The sequence below is a fragment of the Triplophysa rosa genome, linkage group LG22 (genome assembly GCF_024868665.1).
Source record: "Triplophysa rosa linkage group LG22, Trosa_1v2, whole genome shotgun sequence".
Taxonomy (NCBI): Eukaryota; Metazoa; Chordata; class Actinopteri; order Cypriniformes; family Nemacheilidae; genus Triplophysa; species Triplophysa rosa.
The window spans coordinates 12,502,592-12,528,965 of NC_079911.1; the positions used below are offsets into that span (position 1 = coordinate 12,502,592).

The 26,374-nt window shown below is 39.2% G+C and overlaps 1 protein-coding gene across 7 annotated transcripts in view; it reads right to left on the reverse strand.

The window, feature by feature from the left end:
• Positions 1–26,374, reverse strand: part of auts2a (activator of transcription and developmental regulator AUTS2 a) — a 285,641-nt gene that overhangs the window by 177,778 nt on the left and 81,489 nt on the right. The window contains exon 1 of one of the 7 annotated variants that reach the window (XM_057320677.1): positions 21,323–21,588. The exons of the other annotated variants lie outside the window; for them this stretch is intronic. Within the exon in view, the coding sequence (XP_057176660.1) occupies positions 21,323–21,382 (60 nt within the window). The 5' untranslated portion in view covers positions 21,383–21,588. Of the gene's footprint in view, positions 1–21,322; positions 21,589–26,374 lie in introns of those variants that run through there. 7 annotated transcript variants of the gene reach the window in all.

The window sequence follows — 26,374 nt, forward strand, 5'->3', positions numbered from 1 at the left end:
GCGTTAAAAACACGCCCACGTTCACTTGTGTGCAGGAGAGAGAGAGCACTACGTTCGCAAAGTTAAGCTGTGTTTGTTTGTTCACTGCATTTGGGTGATGGATGTTATAAACGGTGGATATAACGCTGGATTTGGAGATCATTTGAAACTGATAGATAGAGCGGTCCAAGCGCTAAAAGATGCCGGACATGAACCGCACTCAGTAAGTGAAACTGAGTCATATGTCTGTGTTTTGTTGGCAATGGGTGCGCACGTGCTTTCAAACTAAAGACTCTACTGATATTTGAAGGGTACGATACTATACTGTTAAGTACTCAAGATTAATATGAGATATGCAGTCTGAGTGACGGCCACTTTAAGTAAACTGTAAATCTGTAAATAAAATTTTATGATTATTGATTTAAAATCCATATAATTCTGTGGGTTCACTAGACCGGCGAACATTGGCTGAGCAACAAAAACATGAACACCTACAAGGGTTAATTCTCTATTCATATGCTAAGTAGCTTCGAATGTGATAATGTTTACAAAAAACCTGTAAACAGCCTACAAATATGCTAATAACTCCATGACCCGGTGTAAATTTGATACTTATTATCATTCATTAATTTAATCACTGACTCAACATCTGTATCTTATCACATGGTTCTTATCTTATCACTTATCACACTGTTGTCACAGTTTTGACCCATAAATTTAATAAAATGACTGTAACGCATGACCTCTCGTGGCTTACTGCTTAAAAATAAGTCTGTATTTAGGTCAGAGAACACAGAGCTGTTGACTCTGTTCCCAATTAGTCCATTAAAAGGCACTGCATGAGCTCCCTGGACCTCCATCTGAGCGTTCTGCTATTCTGGCAGCCAGTATTTGGATTCTGCTGTGAGCAGTTAACCTGAGTGAGTTTACCGCAACGACAACAGCATCTGACAGAAGGTTGCAGGGGCCATCATAGCTGGTGCTGCGTGGCTTGAATGTTCCGTCATTGCTTGGACAGCCGCTGTGTCACATCGTGGAGCCAAGTGGCCCCGCTATGACCTCCTCGGCTCTGAGGGCCGGGCCTCTTAACCGCCACAGACAAGCTGCCTCTATCGCATCCGATCTAAAGTAGCAGCCTGTCAACAGGGATCAAGGCTCAGGTCAGGCTAAAAGGACTGCATGGCTGTTTATTTAGGCTAACATTACGCCCGAGTACGTACTTCGCTGGAGTTTTGCTTGCACGTTGTCACATTGAAACTCGACGACCCACTCCTCGCGAAGACTCGGGGTTACGTCCGCCGCCTTTCTATGTCAGCGGTCGAACGACATTTAGGTTTCCCCGAAGCTTCGATTTTGTAGTCACCAACACATCCTAATTGTCACCAAAGATGATATTGAGGGAATATCGCAGCTCTAGCAATGCTCCCCGTTTCCTCAAGTGACAAGCGACGACCTCTGTTGACCTTGTCAGGCTCTGCTGCCGTGATGGCGGAAACGATGGTAACTGGCGATTACCATTAGCTCTAACCTGCCTTTTATCCCACCTGTGCAGGAACGCGTGGCTTTTAAGACGCCGAAGACAGTCAAACAGCTCTCAACAAACGCCCGATGGTAAATAAACCTTGAAGGAAGGAAGAAAAGAGAGATATATGAAGAGAGAAAGAGTGGAGGCGGTGGACGGGGAATAAAAACACAGTGCAGAGTGCAGTTCAAACCGCATCACTCACACGTAGAGCATCGCTTCGAGCCGTTGCCACGACGACAATCCCAAGACGCATTTATATGGATATAAAACTTAGTGATGTACAGTGGCGTTATAGACAAATCAATATGCTTTTACCATCCATCCTCTGCTTGTGCTCATGTTCCACTCCTTCAAATGGCTCTATAATGCGCTGCTGGTGAATGCTGATATATGGCGACAATTCCCAGATTTAATAATGAAGTGAAGAGCAGAGAGGGGAAGTGGGATATTACGAGCATCCCGAGACTTCAATTCTCTCAGATCATATCTGAAGAGCTAGTTACGGTGCACCCAATGACAATAAAAGATGAGCTTGATACGGTACGTCCTGAAAATTACACACAAACATCAAACATACTGTAGGTTAAACTTTAAAATAAGGCTCAATTGAGCAACAATAGTTAATGTGTAAAGTTGTTAAGAAATATTTGTCAAATTTGTTTCATTTACACAACTTATAAAATTGATTAAATATACAGTAATTAAATAACTATTAATATTTTTATTATTTTAAGTTAGCTATAATATGAACTAATGCTAGTATACTTGATAATTATAAGTTATTTTATGTTAGCTGTAGCATTAGCCAATGCTAACATTTTTTTTAATTATATTAGCTATAGCTTAAACTAATGCTATAGCATAAACTATTGCTAACACAATAAATAATGACAAATGATTATATGTTATCTATGGCAAAAACTATTGCTAACAAAGAATTATAAATTATTTTGTGTTAGCTATCGTAGTAAATGATTATAAATATTTTAGGTTAGCTATAGCATTAGACAATTAACCAATAATATTTTTTCCTTAGTTATAACATAAACTAACATATTTTATAATGATAAATGATTTTACGTTAGCTATAACATTAACTAGTGCTAACATATTATACGACGATAAATTATTTTACGTTAGCTATAGCATTAACTAGTGCTAACATATTATATGACGATAAATTATTTTACGTTAGCTATAGCATTAACTAGTGCTAACATATTAAAAGATAAAAATATTTAACATCAACTAGTGCTAACATATTAAATAATTACAAATCATTTAACTTTAGCAACAGCATTAGCTAATGCTAACATATTAAAGCTTATGGTAAAGTTGGCTGAAATAAATTGAAAGGGACGGGTCTTGGAAGCAGAGCAGATATCTCCCAGAATGCAGCAGATGTGTAGAGAGCAGGCTGTCACCTAGAAGCCAGAGACTTTAAGCTACTGGGCCAAGTGCTTATCACTACATAACATTTCATCAAAGAAATTTGTGTGCAATTAATTACATTCCCAGGCCGCCGCCATCCGGCCGTAGTTGTTACTTGGCTATCGGCTTTCAGGGTTCGCAGTCTGACTAAGCCTCCGTGTCCGTGCCAAGTCACATCCCCCAACACCAGCCAGCTTTAATAAAAGAAGGAAAAATATTCCCTCTCGTCTCAGCTTGCAGGGGCTCTCATTTCTCTTTTTTATTGCCATTTATTTTCCTCTAGGAATTCGCTGCCAGTATATTGGCAAGCCTTCCAGTAGATGGAAGCAATGAAATTTAGCGCGGACACTTAACACCGGGTCAAGCCATGCGTGCGGCTCATGTGTGGCTGTAATATGATAAACAGGAGTATCTTGTGTGTCGGAGATGCATTTATTTTTTCAACCTTCTGCATTTGATGAAAGTGACATGGAGAATGCACGGCGGTGGCGTGGAATGCTGTTACGTGTTGCTTTCTATATTTGTTCATTTATTATTTATTGAATTGCCGACACGTGCGCGTGACCCTGTCATGCTTGTGGGTGTAGGTCAGGGCCAGAGCAACACCTACCAGTGCAGGAATTACTATCCAAGCATTATGTTAAACAAGGCAACATAATTGGCTAATGGAGACGTCAAGTGTTCCCAGTACATTATTAGATACTTAACCCAGGCCTACACACACAGGGTTTACTCATTCAATGAAAAATCTTCAAGTCTCTGTCAAATCATAACTCTCTGTATACACTGACCTTCATTTTTTAAGAGTTGCTTGTGAAGATAAGGTCTATTTTAACCCCTCTTTAAGACACCACGCAAGACTCCGGGTGGCCCGTTCTGAGACCGGAATGCGGGACACAGGTGATCAGTATGTGTTTCAGAGGACACGATTTACACGGTGTTTAAAATAGCTACCTGCCCTCACGGACCTGTCAGCACCTACATCACAGGCAGAGAGAAAAAACGAAGCCTGGGGAGGAAGCGTCCCACCTGTGTCAGCAACAAATTACAGCGTTCCCAAGAGCAGCTCTCGCCTTGGCCCCATTTCCTCTCTCTTCCCTCATACACATACAGTACAGTTTCGTATCAAGTGATAGCTGGATTAAAAAATATTTTATTTGTTTAGCCTCCAGCTGAAGTTGATCTTATGCTAGAATGTTTTCGTCCGTCTTTGGCAGCAGAGCAAGACTGCTTGACCTTCTCAGCCATGTGTGGCAACTGTCTGTTGGTTTTTTAGGCCTGCACTTCCTCTAGCGATTAATGGGCTTCCTTCAGAACATAAATCACAGTCGTGTGGCTTTTTTCCATCTTGTGTTTATCATTCTTTCATGTTTTTACCACAGGTCCTGGTTTGTTGCACTGTGTGTAACTGTGTCAGGATATTTTGTCATTTTAGTACAACCAGGGCCCAAACTTACTTCGCAAACTTAAAGAGACAGTTCCCCAAAAATAAAAATTCTGTCAACATTTATTCACCCTTATGTTATTTAAAACCTGCATATGACTCTTTCTTCTGTGGAACACAAAAGGAGATATTTTGAGAAATGGCTCAGTGGTTTTGTGTCCATACAATGGAAGTCTAAAAGGGGCTTAGTGTTGTTTTGTTGCAAACAACTTGGAAATATTTTCTTTTGTGTTCTGCACAAAATGTCATACAGGTTTGGAATGACATTAGGATACATCAATTATGAAAGAATTCTCATTTTGGCTGAACTATCCGTTTTAGCATTTGGCTTTCTGTATTGAATATCCTTGTTGAAAATTCTGCTGAAGTTATCTAGCTTATTAACATAGATTATTTGAAATTGTGTGAACTAAACTGCGACAATGATTTGTGAACGCATCAGTTGTAATGGTCTAAACTATAAACAAATCACTGCTTGCAATTGTTTCCAGCAAAAGTCTAATTATGAATTTGTAGCTGCCACAGACTTCAATTATAGCTGCATAATTTCCCGCTATTACAGTAAATTATAAACCTAATAAATTATTTATTGTCATAATTATTTGTACAGAAAACATAAGGTTTTGGTTTTAGGGTGTATCCAGTGGAAATATCAAAAGTAAAGGTGAAGATACTGTCCTGAATGGGCCTGCAAGAGAAAAACCCTCATTGTTGAGGCCCAAAATGTACTTATTGTTTCGAAGCCGTCAAATTCTCGCCAGACAGTAGCAACCTTTATCTTCTCCGTCTGCCTGTGATTGGCTTTTCTTTTTCTCTTTACAGGCTCTCAGGGCCACAAATGTCAACCACAGGAAGGCAATTATGAGACTAAAATTACTTCCTTACTGTTATCAATCCAGTCGGTGGGCCGAGGGACTGGTTAAAAGCCACCATGTAATGGGGCTCAGTTAGAGTTTTCTCCTGGGCCTTTGCCAAGGCTGCTAACCTTGCTATTAAAGGCCTCGACAAGCTTTGTCAATGCAATCTGCAGAATGCTTTGAGTGACAAGCGATCGATACTCTCCACTCTCTGGGGTCATCGGTGGTGACAGAGACCTAAGTAATAACACAACCCTAGCTGCCTCCTCCGACTTAAACGCTTCCCCTGACACTATATTTCTTTTTTGTCTCGGAGCTCGCGAGCTAAATTTCCGTGCCAATCGAAAAAGGGAGGAAGGGGTGGAAGGAGGGTCTGACAAATGGCCGTGTGTGTGCGTGCGGATTGATGGCGGCCGGGGCGAGAGCGAGAAGCAGGGGAGGGAAGTGGGGGCGCGGAGAGCTCAGATAAATCGAAAATGACTGGCTGGCGAGTTGTAATCTGCCAGCGCCGAGCCCCCTGTAGCAACAAGCCAAATGAAAAAGCATGCTGACAGACCACAGAGATGGAGGGTCTGCGGCAGACTGTGGGAGGGAGGGGGAGCGGAGGAAAGGGGGGGAAGTGAAAGCCGAGAGGAAAAACGCCGCTCTCGTGTTTGACGGAGAGTACGCAAACGCCGTATGAAATTATTGGTGGACTGCACACGCGTGCATGTTCTCATATAATTATGCGCTGAAAATGACGCTGTGGGGAACTACATCTTCATTGGGGCAGATACATTACTGCACTGTTAAATGTAAAATGTTAACACTTGAATGGAAATTAATCTTAGGAAATGTTTTACTAATTGGGGTTACGCACTCCCAATGCATTCACAGACTAAAAAAAGCTCATATATGCTCATTTCTCACCTGCCGCCTCTGAGAAACACACAATTTAACACGCTCGCATGCATGCGCACCTGCACGCGAGCAAAGGCAGCTGTCCTGTCCTCTGCCAGCAGGTGGAAAACATTCTGACATCGAACTCCGACACAAGAGCTCCACCTACAGCAATTTCTGCTCCACCCACGCTCCATGTGAATCCTTCTTTGTCTGAACGCAGACCCACCCTTCTAGAGGGTACACAGCCTGTTTTTACAGAGGGACACAAAATGTATCTTTGGCCTTTAATCGAGATTCCTGTGGGCCAGATGAAAAGAAATGCTGTCTAACAACCACTTCAAAACAAAGATATACATACACACACTTCCATAAACAAATAAATTAAGTATACGTGTGTGTGTGTGTGTGTGCGTGTGTGTGTGCGTGTGTGTGTGTGTGTGTGTGTGTGTGTGTGTGTGTGTGTGTGTATACAGTATATATATATACACACACACACACACATAGATATACAGTATATACACAAACATATACTGTACATTAAACACATAATAATACATGGAAATCTATGAAATACTTAAACATATTATATGCATACTTATATATATATATATATATAAATAAATGTTAGTCATATCAAAAAAACATTGTAAATGCATAGATTTACTAAGAATATCTTACATTCTTTGCACAGCTTGTACCAAAACACTGTGAAAGTCAGTCCACAATGAGAACACCATGAACTCCTGCTTTTTCGAATTCTAAAACAGGCTACAGAGGGATTGTGGGATGCGTTGACCCCATAGCCTGCCAGTCTGCATATCCTCAGCTCACACTGCAAGGTCAGGCTGACTAACCGGCCTCTGAGACTCACAGTCTTATCACTGACTCAATAACCTTGCGTGTAAAACAATACGAGACAGACTCGAACACATCCCACACACACACACACACATCTACAAGCATACCCTAGGAACAAGAAACTCAAGGCTGTGGGCAAAGCTCCAGACTAACACTGCGTTTTAAACAAGCTTTCTCAAAGGAGTCAATATTCACAAATTCTTATGCATATCCAGACTGAACACACACACACACGCACGCACAAACTACATTAATAATTTTAATTAAGGGGAGGAAGCTATGCCGTGTCATTCAGGACCACCCCTCACCACAGAAGGTGAAGAGACGCAAGAGGGATGTAAGTGAGAAAGGGCGGAACAGGCAGAACAAATTCAGGGCAAGCGTTGCCTCCTCCTGGTTTTTACCTCCAATTTCAGGACCCCACAGCTTCCCGGCGGACTGTGTCAGAGAAAGCCATCTCATTCCCAGCAGGCCGCTGATTCCCCTGCCTGGGTGCAACTTCCCCTCCTGCCGGCCCACTTCCTGGCTACCCCCACTGCACTATCTAAGAAACAACGGCCTATGGCAAATCATTTGTCTCCGCGGTGTGTTCGGGACAGAGCAGGACTCGAGCACATTTCCTCTCGGTAAACACAGTAAATGAGTTTCGCAACCTTGTGAGTGACAATTAGGTGGAAGAATACAAAGATGGAAAATACACTGGTCGAAATGGCATTGGAGTCTGTGTAAGAAAATGAGGTTTCGTCATTCGAGATTCCCAGATAACAAGAGCATACTACATGACGGAAGCACACACACAGAATCTGAATACGGCACTCATCTGTTGTCAATTAAACAAAAGTGTGTTTGACTTCTGTTTGGCGATGCGATTCCAGAATGGAACAAACATCCTCCACAGTGGCAGTAAGTTGGAAAATGATATCCGGCGAACACACGCGCACATTTTCGAGCTCCTTAAATGGACCATAAATGTACGGTTGACAGATAAGTGAGGATTAATTAAGATTTGTTACATCTAATGAGGGATGAAAACAAACACATCATGCATGTCTCTGGACCTTGGCTGAGGCTGATAAGTTTGACTGCCCTGCGAATGACAGATATCAGCATGCCACGCTGTATAAACATGAGGGAATATATCGCGTGTGGGTGCGTATGCTTAAGAGTTATGGGTTTACGATATTACACGCTTGAATTCAGAGGATTTATCTTCTTATCATATCGTCTTTAAACATTTTGAGAGGTGTTTGTGATAAGCTGCAGTTGGCTAAACTAAAACAGTAATTTACTGCTATTCACGACAATGAATTATTAGCACACCACATTACGTAAATTCAGACAGAAATTGTTGTTTCTCACAATTAAAGTGCTCACAATTAAACAACTTACAGAAATTAAAAATTAAAAATATGCTTAAAAGTATTCATCTTTATTCACAATAGTTCCAGTCCTTAAGGTTTATTGGGCAATAATTTAACTGTGCAGAATCCAAAAAAGGACATTTAAAGTCCCAGTGAAATTAAAAATTACAATGCCTATTTTTTCATGAAATTCATGTGTCCTCATAATCTTTAGTTAAAATCTAAAAATGCACTTCTTTCTTTCATCTTAAATGACCTATGTTAGATGGCTTGGGCGGAGCATCCGTTAACTCCTCCCCTTCAACTGTCAGTCTGCCGCCAGTTCCATTTCAAAATGCAACAGCTTGATTTATACATCCAATCAAATCGCAGAGAAAGACGAAAGCTACGCCCACTATTTTTCTCATTAGAAATTCCAGTTCACCCTGAAATGCGTCAAAATACGGAAGTAAAAAAGATCGCAACTTCCGGTTCACAGAGACTTTAAAGGAATAGTTCACCCAAAAATGAAAATTCTGTCATCCTTTACTCACTCTCTTGTCATTTCAAACCTTTATGTGGTTCTTTCTTCTACAGAACACAAAAGAAGATATTTTGAATAAAGTTGTTAACCGACCAGCACTGGCCCACATGCACTTCTTTTGTATGCATGGACACAAAACCAATGAAAGTAAAAGGTGGCCAGTTAAGAACATTCTTCAAAATACCTTCTTTTGTGTTCTGTCATACAGGTTTGAAATGACAAGAGGGTGAGTAAATTATAATTTACTCATTTAAATTTTGGGTGAACTATCACTTTAATAAAAAGTGAATAGGGTCAATAGATCTCACAATATTGAAAATGCGATAGTATGGTAGCAATATCATAGCAATATCTCTGAACATTCCTCCTTTCAAAAGTAAGATAAAGGGGACATACAATTTTATAATAAAAACTGTAAAAGAAAAGTGTGCACAAAGGTGTAAATACGACACAGATGTGAGGTGTACACACACCACAGCCCCTGCCCTGGGCTTGCACGGGGGAATATGAAAGCCAATTGCTTTATGAATAATGCAGAAGTGTGCAGAATGCAAATGTAGGATACACAAGGTTTATTTTAAAGCCTGAAGCTACGAGGGATTTAAAACGAAAGAAAATGAAGGAACTGAAGGGCGCACGTGAGCTTTAAGAGGGTGTGACATTTAACTTTCCTATGAACGAAGCCCTAGAAAGTAAGAAAAAATGGGCAAAATTATGAATTGATATCTTAATGCACCACTGCTCTCATTTCTGTGATTTAATAGTAAAGACAAAAAAAATCATGATTCGTTAAAGCCAAACTTGCTTCTAACAGAGTGTGAGATATATGGTGGGTAGAGCATGTAGATATCAGGTGTTCGTGTAGAGACTGTTAGCTCTCTGATGACCTGCAGGTGGTGCTACAAGATCACAGATCAGATCAGGGTGCGTCAAAGACGGGAAAGGAATAACAGAGCTTATTAAATATAATCATTTTATATAATTATAAAAACAACAAAAAAATCTGTCTGCCATGATTGTGTTACAGGTATACTGTATTTGGCCCCTTTTTTATGTGTGTGTGCGTGTGTTTGAGAGAGAAGGAGAAGGAACGAGAGAGAAAGAGAGAGAGAGAGAGAGAGAGAGAGAGAGAGGACATAAAAGAGAAAACAATGAATCTGCCCTGACCTGATGTTTCCAATATATGTACATAACATATTATTATATCCCTTTATTCTGCTACTTAAATGTATATTTTGCTTTTGTACATTTTTCTTTAAACTATACTCTATTTCTGATTTCATATACTTACATATATTATAAGAGGGAGAGAGAGCGAGAGAGAAAGAGAGAGAGAGAGAGAGAGAGAGAGAGAGAGAGAGAGAGGGTGGGAAATGACACTTAATAACTGCATTACTCCAAATCAGATAACATATTATATAACTTGTACTGTTGCTATATGCCAGGTGGTGATACCATATACCACTGATGGTGTGTTATTGTTCTTTAAAAAACCTGTAAATGTATACACCCAAAACACACACACACCTGCTTTTAACAAGTGATGACAATATTTTCATGTACTATACACAGTGCATCTGAAACTTTTCAATTAAAGCTGAAACTTTTCAATGAAAGCTTTCCCTTTTGTATGAGTTGAAGTATTTGACCTGTGTGCTTTAGACTTAAAGGCAATTACAAATCAATGACTCCTAGATTTTTTTAAACAGCACAAAGCTCCTTTCAGAGATTCATTAGTGACATTAGATGAATATAGAGCGACCACAGACCCGCTCAATGCCAAGTCTTTTCTTTATTCTTCTTTGCTCACTCTTCTCTTTCAACCCCCCCACTCCTTGTATAGCTGCGGGCTAATTGGTGCGATTTTAGATAATTATTATTAAAACCAGAGCAGTGTGGGCGCTTTGGCAGATAATTCCCCGGAGGGAGAGGGGCAGCTTACACGGAGAGCGCCAATCAAGACCCAACATCACGCAAAGCATTTCCTTTGTTTTGCTATGCGCTGCTGGAGCGTGTTATAGGAGAGACAGAGACACATGGAACTCGCACACACCGTCACACTTTAAAACAAACATGAACACTGAACGGATGCAGTGTACACACGCACACATCAGACACATCGGACACAGGATATTTCACACGCAGACATTTGGTTGTCTGTCTCTATCTTTTAATAAGATGAAAGCTTTACTACACACAAAAATGAAACTTCTGTCATCATTTTCTCACTCTCATGTCATTTCATACCTGTATGACATTATTTAAGATGATGTAAGACGATATTTTGAAGAATGTTGGTAACCGAACAACGGCGGTACTCAATCACTTTTATTATGTTTGTGCCTATGGGCCGCCGCTGTTCGATAACCAACATTCATCAAAATATCAATAATTTCTTTGGTATTGTTCGGTATAGCAATAATATTTGCTTTAATTGGAATTACTGGAATACATAAACATGTTTATTTAAAGGAGGCGTAACAATACTTTTGTCAATATAGTGTTCGTGATTTGGGACAAACCATCTGTTTTTAACGAATAATTTGATATGCGCTAATCCTAATCTCGCATACTTTAAAGTCCCCGTGAACCGGAAATTGCGATCGTTTTTACTTCCCTATTCTGACACATTTGCGATGCTGCATCCCAATTCGCATACGATCCGTCCTAAATAGTATTCGAAAATAGAATTAGTATGTCCCTAATCATAATATGATGAAATGAGTATTCTCAAAGTACCTGGATGGTCTACTGTTTCCGGTGAAAATTCAAAGTGTGAATCCATGGACACTTAACGGCTGATATTACCCACAACTCACCGCGAGAGGGCGGAGTTTAGTGACGCTACACTGCATTAATCAAATAAAATAAAAGATGCTTTGCTAAATTAATAAATGTAAGCATACAGTAAACCATAAATACAAAATATGTCTCCCTTCCGATAAAAGTACGCATGAAAGGAGTTGCGTGCAAATAAAGTGCATTCTCATATGTTTCTGAACTTCTGTTCAAATTTGTTAAAACTGTAAAGAGCTAATTTGACAGCCAACTGACACCACACAGCTTCTGCATTGTAAACTCTGACAGAACTATCGTACGTGTTTAAAATCAATGAAACGCGCACCGTGTAGTACTGATGGTGCACGTCAAACAAGTTGCCCCGAAAATAACGGGGACTCGTTGCATCATGTTGCTCTCCTTAGTCCGATATGATGCTCTGTAGAAAAAAACTTGTGTTAATTTTCGTGTAACAGCCGCGACAATGCTGATCCACGAGAAAGACAATGGAGCTCAGAATTATAAAATAGCGGTGTGTTCTGCAACACACAGAGAAGCGGAAGGAAAAAAAGAATGACACTTAATAAAACGGCCTGCTTTTACAACAGAATGCATAAAATCTGCAATGATTTCTTTCGCATCCAGAGACAACCTCTACCTCCACTAGAATAGTATTTGTGCCATTAACCAAGGTCCGTCATCTCATTGAAGCCTTAATAAATACTAAGGTTCAAATAAATGTTAAATTGTCCATCTCACAGTAAAATGAAAATGTTTGATGCTGCAAATCCCTTAAAATAATCAAGCAATCTATATTAAAAACAAAAATAATACACAGAAAAGTATTTAGCCTATGTGCAACAATAACATAATAGTGCTAATGTAATGTCTTAACATAATATTGCTGTGACAATAAGGGTTGTTTCTATTTAAATAGCTCCGTTTACACATTTGGTATAAGGGGGTCCCTGCTCCATGCATCTCTCATCTAAGGGGTCCTTGCCCCAAAAAACGTTGAAGACCCCTGGTCTAGGCAACAACGGCCATTCCGCTTCGTGTTAGTATGTCCCAGTGCGTCCATACAGTTTTGCTACGCACTAAAATGTATATACTTTTCCATAACAAAAACAGTACATACTTTAAAGGCATAGTATAAGTAGGCGAATTGGGACCCAGCACGAGTGAAAATTTTATTGATGTCATTTGAGACGGATAGTCATTTCAGGGCGGAGGTGCATTTTCAGATTTTAACTGAAGAGTGTATGAGGGTACACTAATTTTAAAAAGAAAATGACCCACATTGATAAGCTATTTACTATAAAAGCTGCAATATTTCATGAAAAAAATAAGTATTGTCATTTTTTATTTCACTTGCACTTGTATCATGTGAATTGTGATGCAGATTAAAACAGCACGAGTTTCTATGAGCCGAACAGCACTTGTGTTTAAAACCGAGTGATTAATTAAATTGTTACCCAATTCATCCTAATTACTAATTGGGTGGAGCGGGTGTATGCTGGTGCTCAGGGGAGAAGTGCAGTGAGAACCCCATTACAGCAACTCACAATGCATTAAAACAGCCCTGAAGACTATTACACTGAGTGATACCACCAAATAAATAAAGAGAAGATGAAGTCAGAACGCAGACGAGACATTTGCTGCTATTTATAAAGTTACGATTTTACAGATTAAATGTTTAACGTCATTCCGCATTGCGATTTTTTTTCTGATAGTTAACGAAATCCCATAAGAGTTAATTTACCAGCAAACTGGTCAAACTGATGCAGCTCTATTGATCATGAAAAAATCTAATGAGATTGCAGATCAAGCTCACTTACAGTATAGACCAGTAATCAATCTGTTAAATTAGTTACAAAGCAGCCTCAATACCTCCAATTAGAGGACGAGAGAGATACAGAGAGAGAGAGAGAGAGAGGAATGGAGACGGGTGCTTAAAGGTCCAATGTGTAATTTTTTGGAGGTTCTATTGACAGAAATGCAGTACAATATACATAACTACATCTTCAGAGGTGTATAAAGACCTTACATAATGAAGCGTTATGTTTTTATTACCTTAAAATGAGCTATTTCTATTTACATACACCGCATGTCCACCTACATGAGTAACGGACATAACGGACAAACGTTTCGTAAATACGTTATTTCCTTCAGCAAAGAAGCGAAAATGTGACGACATTTTAGTCCTGTGTCAGCCACTGTAGTGCTTTGAAAGGGAGAGGTGAAGTGAGCCGCTGGTTGCAATTCGCAACCTCACCGCTAGATGCTGCTAAATTTCATACACTGGACCTTTAAATGGGATTAGGTGTAAAAGCAGGTTCATTGTGAGTAATTGTGCACATACAGTTTATCCTTATTATTTTTTCTTTCAACAGGTAGTCTCACACACACACAAACGCACATGTGCGCACACACACAAGCTCAGAACCGAACTGAACAAGAGCCTTTGGGCAGAGGGTCCTCCTCAAAACACCAGACTCTTTCTACTCTTCCTCTCTAGCCATGAATAATTCATGAAAACATGTAAATACGTTATCTGGTGCATGCATTAATGATCACAGGGAGACGCGTCTTTCAGCTCCCATAATTAATAAAACATGCAGACTGCAAAGACTGACACCCTTTAGTTTTTTTCCAAGAGGAGACCTGCTGTCGACTGTTAGGTGAACGTTTGTATGAGAGGGTCAATCGAGATGTCAGTGTAGTCTATACCTGTGGGAATGTATATAATACTTGAAGGATTAACATTTACACTGAGCGCTATGACAGCCGTGATGCAATAAAGCTACAGGTAATAAAGACAGTCTCCATGTAAATATTGATACTGTCCAAATCAACTGTTGTGGTGCTAATATGAATGACATAGGTTTGAGTCCTGCTCGCAACATCTCTCAATTTTGTTTTCTCTTCCTCATGTCATCTCTCATCATGTCATCAAAAAGTGTTACATTGGTTAAACATCTGACATTCACAGGTTATCAGCCACGCTTAATTCCCTGTCCTTCTGTCCATCCCATGTCATTTTCCTCTTACACAGCTTTCTATTTTCTCATTTATCCACCCCCTCCACACACACGCCACAGGCTCTATGGACCCACTAAAGTGACAGCTCTGCCTTGTCAAGCTTTTTCTCCACAGAATGTAATTCACCCAGGCAGCCTGTCAATCAAAATGCCAGAGAGATGACAGCTTCTCCAATTCGCTATCGTGTTGCCGCGACGACAGACTGACCTTTCAGCCTCAGCAGCTGCCAGGCATCTTTCGCTCATCACGTTGAGAGAGGGAGAAGAGATGAGAGAAAAGGAGAAAGGAGAGAGGGAAGGAAAAAAATGACAGCCCTCCCGAGGGTGCTACCTGTGCTGGGAGGGCTTTAAATACAAGCGGTGTTTAAAAAAGTGAGCTTCCTCCCTACACTGCGTTTTGGATCCCTAGGTAGGCAGCTCACTAGGTTTTGAAACACAGCTAGAGATCGAGTTAAAATGATTCGATTTTTCTACGAAAATAGAACTTGTGAAGTTCTATGTGGGGACTTGATGACTCAAACTAACCAAATCACCGAAATGATTTTTAATGAACCGACTCACTGACATTGAAATAAAATCTGAGTCATGAACAGCCAGTCATGAATCTGAACGATAAGCAGATGTATATTCCCTGCCCTTGGTAAACAGGTTCATTGCAGCGAGTGCATCACAATAAGAACATCTGCAGGGAGTAAAGTTCAACAGAAACTCATTCTGAATACATAAACATGGAAACTGATGATAAACAACGTAAATGAGGGTGTTGCTGTGGAAGGGTGAGTGAAAGCGTGTCGTGTATGACACACACACACAGAGAGAGGAGGACAGCAGCATCTGGAGGCTGCGGAGGCATCACAGCACACGCGCTGCCCGCTCGCCTCGCTCAGAGAGTAAGAAAAAACTGTGGAAATCTGTTTCCTGTCATCGCCCATCTTGTCAGTCTCGGTACAGACATCTTGCATCCTCTCGAGCAGCTGTTTGCTGCTCGCTCACACAGATGGCTGCTTCTCTTTGATACAAACTCTCCCTTCATCTCGCACTAACTTTCCTAAAAACTTGCAGAATGTCAACTCCGACTCAAATCTGTGCTGTCAACAGATTATCAAAACCTAACGCAAGTTAACACAACCTCAAATGTTACTTTTTTGAGACTTGACATAAAAAACAAATACGATATTTTGCCCATAGCAACGCCTCACCAGATATACTTTTGGGGTAATCAAAAATACACTTAAAGTGATAATTCACCAAAAAATGAAAATTCGGTCATTGTTTACTCGCCCTCTTGTCATTTCAAACCTGTATGACTTTCTTCTGCAGAACACAAAAGAAGATATTATGAAGAATGTTATTAAACGGTACCCATTGACTTGCATTGGTTTTGTGTCCATACAACAGAAGTGAATGGGTGCCGGCGCTGTTGTTGAGTTACCAACTTTCTTCAAAATGTCTTCTTTTGTGTTCTGCAGAACAAAGAAACTCATACACGTTTTGGAATGACAAGAGGGGGAGTAAATGATGACAGAATTTTCATTTATGGGTGAACTATCACTTTAAATTATTTAAATATAGATTGTTTTGCTTATTATAGTTTATGCTAAATTTCATAAAACAAGTCTTTGGAAATTGAACAGAACAGAATAAAACAGCTGTAATGTTTACTTTAATAAATAAATGTGATAATGTCATTAAATGTTTTAAATCTCATCAATTAAGTACAGCCATAATAAAAATATATCCATTTATATTTTATTTATTCGTAGGACATTTTTAATGTGTTTAATGATGACAACTAACTTGTTGTTTTCACTTTTCCTAGATAAATAATACATCTTAAACATCTGTGTCAAAAGAGCTTTACAATCTATGTCCTCATCACCCCCCAAAAACACAAGCATGCGTCAGAGACAATAAAACCTCAATTTATTCAGACACTTCCAGAAGGCTACAAAAAATTGTATTTGTTGGCCTTAATGCAAATCTTATATCATGTGATTCTCAAAATGAGAAACAATTCTATTTCTTTCAGTATGGTTAAGGCTAGAAACGTCACGTTTCTATTACAAAGTCACACATGTATGCACAAAGCAATGAGGCAAAACTTACTTGCAACCTGTATACGACAGCAAGAAATAGTGCGACCGATCAGGCCTTCTTATATAATCTTACTGCCTTTAAGCCGTTTGACAGATGTTTGCAGAGAGAACACTATTTGAAAGCTTAGAAACATTTGGAGTTTTGTGGATTTGTCAGAACTGAACTGCGGAATTAGTCACAATCACAAAGACACTGTTTAGACCATAAAGCCTGTATTTAGCATCACTCAAAAGAAAGGCTATAATGTCTATGAGCCATTTTACCTCCATGTCTAAAATAAATAAACATGGGCTCTCCAAAGTCCATCTGTAGCATCAGCACATGTGTCAGTGTCTACAGAAAACAGACTCATTTTATTTACCAATTTATCTCTTTTAACTCATTCCTGCAAATAGCCGCTTTGACGCCGTTGGAAATAAAGAGTGTGGCCTACGGTACAAATCCGAACTACCACCCAGACAGAAAGTATCTCCATTAGAAGCAGACCACCCATCTCGATGAAACCAACCCAACGTGGCTTCAATCAACAGCAGAGAAATGAGCTGGTTATAGAGCTAGGGGTAGAATAAAAGCATACCGTAATCACTAAAATTATCCCTGCATGCGTCTCTGTGAGCGCTGTTTACAATTCACTGTTTTCCAGCCCACAACTAAAACAACAAAAGCATTCTGACGCAATTAAACCAAAACACCAAAACTCGCAATATCTTCTTTTCCCTGCTTGTTTTTAAACTTACTTAAAAAGAGGGTAGGTTGTTTTATGTAAAATATATATATAACATAAAAAAGTCAAATATAAAAAATAACATAAAATATAATTATAATAAATATATATTATTAAAATTTGAGCTGTTGGGAACGAAGACTGTCTCCTACCTTAACCCGATTTACAAAGGTAAAGTTATAATAATATATATAATATTTAGTTAAAAATCTATAAAATAATAAAAATATTTAAAATATATAAAACGACAATGAACAAAGAAGATTTGTCTTGCTGTTCTGAAGACAAATGTTAGATAGAATGTAAATATTCACAACACAAAGTCAACCCAAATTAGTTATTGCAGCTGAGCTTCAGAAATCTTCACACTGTTACATCACAACGAAGGGTTAATTCATTTACCCCAAAAATGAAAATTCTTCCATAATTTCTCACTGTCGAGCTTCAAAATAACAGCCCTACATGAGCCCATATGACTTATCTGTGCACTATATTCCATCTTTTAAAGCCATACAGCTACGAGTGACTGAAATTTACAGTGAATCGATAATCGCTGAAAAAAATCCAATAGCAGAAATATAATTTGAATCCGCATTTATTTAAAAGCAATGCATCAGGACATATACTTTTGAATATGTGGTGTGAATGAGTTTTGAGAGCTCGGGATAAGAACAAGAGTTGCGGTTCCATAAACTATCATATCAGTTACATACAAGACAAATAACATGTCGTTTTTAGTCATTTTTGATGCTTGGCAACATCTCTGTAATGACTGTTTTGGGAAATCTTACACAAGAAGAGAAATATTTCTGCCAAAGAACATAAAAGCCCTACAGTATCTGTTAACTCTCAAATATTTGACTCACTCCACGTTAAAGTACTCATCCACTACTGTGCAACAGCTCACATCATTCACTTCATCCCTCTCTGTTCACATCCATCGCTCTGTTAATCATCTGTGAAGTGAATACTTTACTCTTCACCCTCTCACGCTTGTTTCACAGGCTAAATCAAAAAAGCGCTTCTCCATCTCTTCTGTCACACACCGGGGAGCTGAGCAGTCAGCCCGGTTGTCATGGTTCCCTTCCTTCATCCGCTCTCCTGTCCTGAGTATGAAACCCTCGCCACTAGGTGCAGAGTTAGATTATTTCAGTTCAGTGTCACAATAGCACAAAGGAAAAGACATGAGGAGAGACAGAACAAGACATAAATAAAAACAGAGAAATGTAGCATATGGTTACTGTCAAGCAAAATGGACAGGAGAGGCACTGTGTGTGGTACATCAAACCCCCAATAATCCTACATGTTTGCTTGAATTACAGGCAACCATGTGACATATTATAGGCTGCAATTTATTATAGAGAATGAATTAAACTATAAAAGCTATAAAACTATACAATTGTATGTAAATAATATTATTATTCTTTTAATCTTAATTTCCAATTTCAAACTGTGGGAAGACAGTTGTACAAAGGATTTTCACAACATGTTGTACTGTGTATGGCTGCGTATGTGACAATTACAACTTGAAACTAATTGTGTATTTTTAAACGATTTCATAAAAGTAACCACATCACTTTTAGACAACACAGCACAAAACATGCCTCAAGGCATAAACCGTTAAACAAAAATTGTCTCAAAACTATTCAAAATGTCGATTGCAGGCGTCAATTACTGTTATAAAATGTCCGCTAAACTATATTATTGACAAACTAAACTGATTTTTTTCCATATAGCTGTGCTTGTTGTAAGCCTCTCGTATCACTCTTTGGTCTCTTCATTCGTAATTTTAACTCGAGTGAATAATTTATCTATATTAGCTTTACTGTAGCTCAGTGGTTAGAGCAACGCCAACGCCATGGTCATGGGTTCAATCCCAGGGATTGCACATACTCTGATACAAATGTATAGTATAATGCAATGTTGGATAAAAGCGTCTGCCAAATGTAAAATGTATAATATTTTTTTTCAGTAAGCAGCCATGTGGTAAACAGTATAATTTACAGTCTTATGTAGTTTACATCACTCTATATAATTTCCTTTGGTAAAATATGTGTTTTTAATGTCTAATGCTCATAAAACAGAGTAGAGAGCCAACAAAATGTGATTTTCAGTTTAATGAATTTACTGTTGTCAAAGTAAATAAAAAATGACTCAATATTCCCACAAAGATATTCGAAACAACAAAAAAGTATTATGCATTCACAAACCTGTTCAAGGTCAAGGTTCATTTATATATAGCACCTTAAAACAACACAAGTGTTGACCAAAGTGCTTCACAAGCAGTAGCAAAAGACACGCATAATAAAACAGATCACACCAAGTATTATTATCTGATAGCTTGAAAAAATAAAATAAAAACAGGAATTCATAAAAACCTGCAACCGCACAAACTACTACCCCTAACAAAAATATACATACGAGAATAAAACCAAGTTATGAGTAAGCCTGAGAGAAAGGATATGTTTTAACTGATACTTTAAAAGAAGTTAATGTAGGGGAAGCTCTAATCGTTAGCGTTTTGGAGCATAGACTGTAAAAGACCTGTCTCCCATAGATTGCGGACGACATTTTGGGACATTTAGTTTAGCAAACTGGTCTGAAGATCTAAGTGATCTCTGTTGACAACCTTAAAGGGACAGTTCTCCCCAAAATAAAAGATCTGTCATCATTATATTTACCATCATATTGTTTAAAACATGTTTATGGCTCTACCTTAAAAAAAGGATATTTTGAGAAATGTCTCGGGGGTTTTGTGTCCATACAATGGAAATCAACGGGCGCCAATGTGGTTTGGTCACCAACATTCTTTAAAATATCTTCTTTTGTGTTCTGCATAAGAACGAAAGTCATACATGTTTGCAATGACATGAGGTGAATAAATGAAAAAAATCATGTTTGGATGAACTATCCCATTAATACTTTAATGAATCCGTCTGGCTCATCACTAATATTTAGAAAACTCAGAAAGTGGGATTTCCTGTTCTACTTCTTTACTTCCTAGGTCGCCCCTTAACAAGAATTAACCTTGCAACCTTTGTGTAGACATCTGAGCTTCATAACCATTAGGTACTGTCATCCCTGCTTGACCTTCAGTCCCAGTGTAATACATCAGATCTGTGGGTAACGGGATCAGTTCAGGGGCAGTTCATATTTCACCGTGCAGTTCATATAGACAACTGACCTCTTGTATCCTAAGAGGTTTTATAGGCTTCAAACGGATGTCCAGCATGCATGCACAGATTCTTTACATTGACCAGTTTGTTCCAACCAGTCTAAAGTCTCATTTTCTTACAAGGTAATACCATCTATCATTGTCTCTCTCTCACCCCGTCTCTGAAGAATAGAATATCAGCCTCCATTAAACTTTAACGCAGTGGACAGTAGAGGACGGGGACATGACCTGAATCATTCACGCATCAACGCGTACGCACACAGACACAAATCAAATCTGCATTAAAATCACCATCTGGCGAGTCTCGGCAGATTTCTCTCCATAACAACAATAATGATGTTAAAGACTCTTTAGCGTTACTGTGCACTAACACGCACGGGAGTGAAAATGTAAACCCTATCAGTCAAGCTCTGATTAAATATTCAATGCATCAAAAAGCCCGCACGGCTATTACAAATGCATGAGGGGGATTTCAGACACATCACACACACACACACACACTATTAAGACACAACCATCAGTGCTATCAACAGATCAATGGCAGGTTTAAGATTACAGGACCAGACGCGTCTCGGACAGACCCACAGTTCAACACAAGACCACAGAACAAAATAAAATCTAAGGCAATACATTTTGTATCAACTCACCTTCTCATTATATTTAAACTTGACATAAAACCAACTGGATTTAATCATAGTGTTGGCCATTGGCCCGGGGCGTGCAGAGCGCCTGGGTTGAGTGGTGCGGGTCAGACGGGGCGAGAGGTCCAGGATCCACGCAGGGAGTCGGAGATGTCGGAGAGAACGGAGATGTGAGGTAATGCCGCTCTGCTCCACCACAGTTTGCTCTCTCTGCTTGGGTTCTCTCTCGCCGTCTCTTTTCCACTCTGCTTGTGTCTCTCTCTCTCTCTCTCTCTCTCTCTCTCTCTCTCTCTCTATCTTGGCCAGGCTCTTCAAATGAGCTTCAGCTGTGTTCATCTGCCATGGCACATGCCAGAGAGCCAGAGGATATCCAGCCTCTTTCATTGCCTCTCTCTTTTCAGTTTCTCTCTTCTATTCATTCCACAATTTGTTTTCCGTCCTTTACGGTTTTCTGACAGCTTGACAAGCCTCTAAAAATATGAGCCTGAAAGTCTCTGAATCATTCATTGGGTTACTTTACTGCCAGATTTAGCTACTGTATGTTTTTTACGGTGTTTGTTTTCAGTGGGGAATTTTTTCAGTCACTTGAATAATTCACAGCAATATCACGCACTCCTGCACGCTTCATCTTCTGGCACGTTCTGTCTCACAGTCTATCTCACTATCCATCTCTCACAAAAACATCCAAATCTGTCTAACACAACAATACTGATGGGCTGTTTATCAACACATCCTGTATGTCACATTTCACTCATGTGGACAGTTGCAAACAAATGCATCATATCGTATCAATATATAGATACACAAACTATTCTCTATCATCTTTCTGATCCATAGGATTAAAAAAGATTGTTGTCACTACAATAACTTAAGAACTTATATTGTATACACAAAAATGAAAATTCTGTCTTCATTTACACACCCTCGGGGTGTTTCAAATCTCTTTGTTCTGATGAAACACAGCAAAAGATATTTGGAAGAATGCTTGTAACCATACAGTTCTTGGCCATCATTGACTACCATAGTAGGAAAAATTGCTTTATACATTTCTTTGTTCTGTTAAACACAAAAGAATATATTCTGAAGAATGTAGGAAAGCAAACAGTTGACTACCATTGTAATCTTTCCTACTATGGCAGTCAATGATGGCCAAGAACTGTTTGGTTACAAGCATTCTTCCAAATATCTTTCTCTGTGTTCATCAGAACAACTCGAGGGTGAGTAAATGATGACCGAATTTTTTATTTTTGGGTGAACTGTTCCTTTAACAGCACCTGCGCAGTGACTCAGCAACTGGGCCATTTGCTAGAAAACGCTGCATCGTTCACTTCTAGCAGATGATGTCAAGTATGCAATGAAAGATTAATGCAGAGTGTACGTATGCTAAAACATAAATCGCAAAAAATGTACATGGCCTGCAAAATCCTGTAAGGATGCAGTTTTAATGACTGACATATCTCAAAGAAACTGTTTCGTTCACAAACACACACAGTGTGATAATTATATTTTACCAACAGCAAATTTGAAACTAAAGGCATGCCAGCCATCAACAGAATGAGCTGCATTTGGCAGATAACCACATGATCTTAAACATGCTGCCAGATCCGCTACCACTGCATATTAAAAATGACAACCAAACATGATGTTTATTTACAACTATTACAATTACAGTTAACAAAGATGAAGTGTCATTTCTGTCATACTAACAGCACAAACTTGAACATCAGAACTATTTACAGAAACACTCCCACTGTTTTTAATTGAATCTACAACAAGAACAAAAAAAAAAACATGTTTTGCATGTTGCATAAATTTCAGATTATTATGGAAAATGTGCATTTTATATCATGATATGACATTTTGTCTGCATGGTTAGAGGTAACAACGTCTTCCCAAAGTAAGCTTGGATAGAAGGAGGGAGCCGTGCAATTCGCAACCTCACCGCTAGATGCCGCTAAATTTCGCTGACTGGTCCTTTAATGAGAAAGCATAACTTCTAAAATGTCCAGTAAATTAACAAGAACTCACAGAAAAGACACATATACATACACACAGCCATATGGAAGAGCAGTTCAGTATTAGAAAAAAAATCGAAACACTACTAATCACTAAATCAATTCTCTCTCTCTGTGGCTTCCTTTCCCCCCGGGCCAAACCATTTTTGCCACAAACCAAAATATATACACACTTTATAAGCGAAGTGGTCCGTAAGTGTCTGTGTGCGTGTGTCCTGTGGCTTTTCGTCCCGTCTATTTTCAGAATGCGGAAATAACCTGTGGAAAGGTGGTCTGGGGTCATCATTCGACAAAATTAACAGCAGATTTAGGACACACACACAAGCCACGGGGCTGTTGTGGTTGTTGATCTGTCTCATGTTGTGCACATGAGAGTGATCGCCGTGGTAATACTCAGTGACATGGCGTCTGCGTGCTCACATTCCACCAACGCACACACAAACGGGCTGCTTCACTGTGCAGTGAATAACAGTAAATAAATAACATTTGAGAGATGATCTGGAGCACATTAGAAAGAGACACAAAGGCCCCTGAGACTACAGGAGAGAAACACACAAATAAACACACAGAGAACAAAATAATTACACCATAAGTGCCTGTTTTGTACTAAGAATCTGGAAGCACTCATCTTGTTAACATGTTTGTAATATTATTGTCTTTCTTCCTGTCGACAGCACAAGATGTAAAAAATGATCTAACGCGAGTCTGCATTCAGTGGCTTTGAGACAACAAGCCAATGCCTCATAAAGGGCCTTTTTAACGTTGACTTTAGAGCATTTTTTTTCTTTTTTTAAGTGTAAAATGTGGTTGGAGGTTATTATTGTTAATAAAAACATCGGTATTGCAATGACGAAACATTTATTTAAACAAATAGGTCACCAATTTTTGTCATTCAAAACCTGTATATGACTTTTTTTCTGTGGAACACAAAAGAAGATATTTTGAGAAACGTCCCGGTGGTTTTGTGTCCACACAACGGAAGTCAATGAGGGCCAATGTTGTTTGGTTACAAACGTTCTTCAAAATATCTTATTCGGTGTTCTGCAGAAGAAAAACAAACAGGTTTGGAATGACATGAGGAGAATGACGACAGACAGAAATTTCATTTTTGGGTGAACTATCCCTTTAACTACAAATGAAAACAGTCCGCATTACAAAAGCCAGCACAAATGCTCTATTTCAATACATAGAATAGAAAAAGATGCAAATCAAAAGGGTTTTAAAATCACTTTTGTCTATTTCTGACAGCTTCAGATAATTATGTAAGTTCATCTGAACATAAAATGAGAAGCACTTTCAAACCCCGAGAGTGTGCGGACCATCACAGTGACCCTATTCGTCCTTGTTTGAACAGCTATTCGTAGAGTCAAGCAAAACGTTCCATCTTGCAATCCCTCTGCCACTGACACATACACACTCACTTTTCTGCTGGAGGGGAAGTGCCTCAGGCTCAGCGGAGCAGCAGGAAGCCACATCCTCAGCTGTGAGCTCTCTGCTGCTGCTCCAGTAGTCAACAGCTCAAGGTGTCTGTGAGAGACAGTCTGCCTGACCCCCGAGGCCCCGCCCCGGGCAAGCTAACAGGACAACAGGCTGTCCCACCGCTGCTCCTCTGGCACTTCTGAGCTACATCTCCTAATCCCTCAAATGATCCACTTAACCAGCTGGAAGACACAGAGATTTCTGCTAGTCTTACACAAGTGCTTTAGGTGATTCTTTAATCTTTTAAGCTTGTACGGAGGCCGGAGGGAAAACCAAGCTTGTTTTAAAAAAATAACAAAATATAAATATAAAAATGGAATGGGAGGTAATCACAGAGAGAAGGCAAAGAGAGAGCTATGATAACTTTTAATGGATAATTTACTGAAAATTCTGTCATCATTTATTCACACTCATGTTGTTCAAAACATGTGTATGATTCTTTCTTCAGTGGAACACAAATCAAGATATTTTGAGAAATGTTTCGGAGGTTTTGTGTCCATACAATGGAAGTCAATGGGGTCTAGTATTGTTTGGTTTGCATTGTTTTTCAAAATATATTCATTTGTGTTCTGCAGAAGAAAAGTCTATACAGGTTTGAAGTGACAAAAATGAGTACATGAAATAGTTCTCACTATCCCTTTTAAATAAAATGCAACTTGGGACCTTGTTCAATGTAAGTCTATAAAGTGAGGATTTGTCTACATGCCTGGCAACACTTACCATAGAATACTAAATTAAACTTTCCTTATCACGTACCATTAATATATATGTTTATGTATGTCTGTAAATGTGCAGGACAGTCATACGTTTTCTGAAACTATGTTCAGTTTTGTTTAAGAGGTTTATTGAAAGTGCTTCAGTAAAAACAAGTAAAAAATGTCTGCTTATCCAAGGTTACCAACTGAGACTGTCGGGAAAACATCCCAAAGCAAAAATCAACATTTTAGATGCATTATACCAGTCCTAATAATGCACTAATAATGAAATGATATTATGGCATACAAATGCGAGAGCATGTACTCATTCACTCCTGAGCGTTAATGCAGACTCTTATTATAATAAGATTAATAATAAGAGGTAATAAAAACATAACGCTTCATTATGTAAGGTCTTTATACACTTCTGAAGACGTAGTTATATTATTGCATTTCTGTCAATAGATCCTCCAAAAAATTTCACATTGGACCTTTAAGCGCCATTACCAGACGTTAGAAATGGAGTTTAATGTACTTTGGGCTTTATGAACACTGACAGACCTGCGTGTGGAGCTCATTTCTGCTCTCCAGGCAGCGGGAGACTTGGATGGAGATAAGAATGGCCGAGAGAGACAGAAATAAGGGAACAATTCCACCATGCAATGACTTTCAGACGTAGGGGCCAGTGCCAAACCCTCTCCACAGATCGAGCTCCTCATTTCTCCTAACACGAAACGGGGCTCCGCCGCCCAGGCTTCGCACGCACACCTCCCGCCCTCCTGTACAGCCCCAGCTGGTGAGTTTTTACTAAGCGAGGGATCAGATGAAAGAGAGGAAAGGGAGATAAACGAGTGTAATTGCTGGCAAAT